General features: G+C 37.4%; 1 protein-coding gene across 1 annotated transcript in view; it reads right to left on the bottom strand.

The window, feature by feature from the left end:
• Window positions 1-2,043, bottom strand: part of grb14 (growth factor receptor-bound protein 14) — a 14,539-nt gene extending 12,496 nt beyond the window's left edge. Inside the window, exon 1 of the mRNA XM_020594766.1 lies at window positions 1,803-2,043. Coding sequence (XP_020450422.1) covers window positions 1,803-1,865 — 63 coding nt within the window. The 5' untranslated portion in view covers window positions 1,866-2,043. The remainder of the gene's footprint in view (window positions 1-1,802) is intronic.
• Between the last annotated feature and the right edge of the window lie 986 nt (window positions 2,044-3,029).

Genomic DNA, 3,029 nt, shown 5'->3' with positions numbered 1-3,029 from the left:
AGACAAAACATTACAGCATTATTGTTTTACACCAGGTAATTAAACACATACAAAAGCAAAGTGGCTTCAGCTGTTCAACTAAAAAAAACAAGTTTCTTTTGGTGCTGTCATGCCAAATGGGAAACTACTGCTAAAACATGTGACTGCTACATTAACAAAGCCGTGGTACAAAATCCATCCTCACTGGAAACATCGTATAGCAATTTTTTTCAAAAATGCATCTAGGACATGTGGACATTTTAATTTAACTTCTATGAGATGAACCAGATTATTCCAGTGCTGGATTGATACATGTGCCACTAGCCTTCTGTCAGCTTGAACCAGATGAGATTCCTTCTACTGCACTTGCGCCCCATTTATAGTTTGTTTTTGGTTTATGCTAGACCTTGATATGTATCATTTTCATGATTCACTTTCATCTGTGGGTGGTCACTTTTGCTCAGAGGTGTATACTGATATTTGGCCATAATACTGGCCCAAAGATTTTACAGTTGGCTCCTTTGCTACAGTATGAAACTGCATTCAACACTTTGATACTAGCTATACTTTTGATTTGGAGCACTGTATCACAGACGTGGGGGGTAAAAAAGTCTACACATGGCAGAGAAAATCCAGATATGGAATATACAAGTCTATATATAGTCTTGTTGAAAAGAAACTCCTCCATTAGACCTTCTTATCTCAAGGACAGGACACAGTGAGCCATTTTGCCAACTACACTACTATATTTTAACCTTGAAATGCAGTCTCACAGCTGTAGCTCTATCACCAAATGGTGGTAAGGAGGTGTCCTCCAGCCTTGTCTATTTAAGAAAACCACAGAGAAATATCCTCCCAGTTTTGTACTATAATAATAACAACGAAAAAAAATGGCCTCAACTTCATTTACGACTTTCTCTCCAAGTGCTGCCTACATTTTAACAGATGCACTGTCAGCTGCATTAGTGGGTTACACTTGTTGGCTTCTAATTTTTAACCATGTTACCAGTGCTGACAGAATTGGACTACCTAGAAGTAAGTCATAGCCAGAATACCATTTGCATTCACCATAGCATACATAGCATTCACCAAAGAGGAAATGAATTACAACAGCAAGCAACACTGCACTCTAGAAAGCTAGCTGCTACTTTACACAATAAAAATGATAGTTCAGCTGCTGGTTAATACTGCAAACATACTGTAAATGATACAGGGATTGCATGTTTTACTCAGAGTGGATAAAAACATACTTGAGGTTGCTTGATAAACATGAATGTATAATGTATCATAGCAGTAAAGTAAGAGCAAGCCCTCATAAGAATCTGTAAATCCCTGCAAAATCATGGAGCAATGATAAAGAGGAACAGCCAGCAGTTTACATTATGCGGTTCCTGAACAGACCACAATGTTTTTATACATGAAAAACTCTAAGAAACAACACAACCAACACCAAAATCAGGAACCAACGTAAAGTGCTTCACCACAGGCAATACATACATTTTGAAACGACAACTTGAATCTGTAAAACCAGTGTAATTCAGGAAAGTCAGTTTCAACAAATAATATTTCAGGCTAATTTAGTAAATCAAATATGAACATAGTTATGAAGACAAAGCTTTTAGCCAGATTTACACAGAGCGAGCCTTTACATAGCGCTCACATGAGGTTGGATCTCATCCAGCGACATCTACAAAACTGTTTAAAAACAGAACAATCTGCGATCGTGACAACAACTTCACTTCACTAATAAAGAGAAAAAAAGCATTAATGTTTAAGAGATGGTACAGAGAAAAATCTACTATTCCGAAATCTACTCTTCCTACCCGGTTCTGCAGACGAAGTGGTGTGATGGCAGGCAAGGTGACTCTTCTTGCATGGAAATTCATGCTTCTCCCTTAGATGTACAATTAATCATTACAAAAATATCCATACACAGGATGATTGAAATTATATTTAGTTAATTATTTAATATTTAATACAACAGAGCCTTTGCTACGGTAACCTTATTGGGCAGTATAAAAAACCAGTTACAATGAGATCCTTCGCAATTAAAGTGTGAGAAACTAAGTCATGTTGCCTCCCCACAACACAAACTCCTCCTTCGTCCTTGGGAATGTAAAAGCTTTTTCCTTTTCTCTTCTTTTAGAAAGGCAGTTCCCGAAATAAAAACAAACTAAAAGTGAAAAAAGTTTTTCTCATGGTGAACAGTCAAAATATACAGTTGAAGTCTGAAGTTTACACACACACACCTTAGCCAAATACATTTCAACTCAGTTTTTCACATCTCCAGACATTTAATCCTATAAACATTCCCTGTCATAGGTCAGTGAGGATCACTACTTTAGTTTAAGGATGTGAAATGTCAGAATAGCAGTAGAGTTTAAGATTTATTTCAGCTTTTATTTCTTTCATCACATTCCCAGTGGGTCAGATGTTTATATATACTCAGTATTTGGCAGCATTGCCATTAAATTGTTTAACTTGGGTCAAACATTTTAGAACACCTTCCACGAGCTTCTTACAATACGTTGCTGGAGTTTTAGCCCATTCCTCTGGACAGAACTGATAGAACTGAGTCAGGTTTGGAGGCCTCCTTGCTCAGTTCTACCTATATTGTTTCTATTGGACTGAGGTCAGGGTTTTCTGCTGGCCGCTCCAATACCTTGACTTTGTTGTCCTTATGACATTTTGCCACAGCTTTGGAAGTCTGCTTGGGGTCATTGTCCATTTGGACGACTCGTTTTTGACCAAGCTTTAACTCCCTGGCTGATGTCTTGAGATGTTGCTTCAGTATACCCACATAATCTTCCTTCCTCATGATGCCATCTACAGTGCCTTGCGAAAGTATTCGGCCCCCTTGAACTTTGCGACCTTTTGCCACATTTCAGGCTTCAAACATAAAGATATAAAACTGTAATTTTTTGTGAAGAATCAACAACAAGTGGGACACAATCATGAAGTGGAATGAAATTTATTGGATATTTCAAACTTTTTTAACAAATAAAAAACTGAATAATTGGGCGTGCAAAATTATTCAGCCCCTTTACTTT

Source organism: Monopterus albus, unplaced genomic scaffold (genome assembly GCF_001952655.1).
Source record: "Monopterus albus unplaced genomic scaffold, M_albus_1.0 scaffold24.1, whole genome shotgun sequence".
Classification (NCBI taxonomy): Eukaryota; Metazoa; Chordata; class Actinopteri; order Synbranchiformes; family Synbranchidae; genus Monopterus; species Monopterus albus.
The sequence above is the reverse complement of the archived record's forward strand: the minus strand, read 5'-3'. Positions and strand labels throughout refer to the sequence as shown.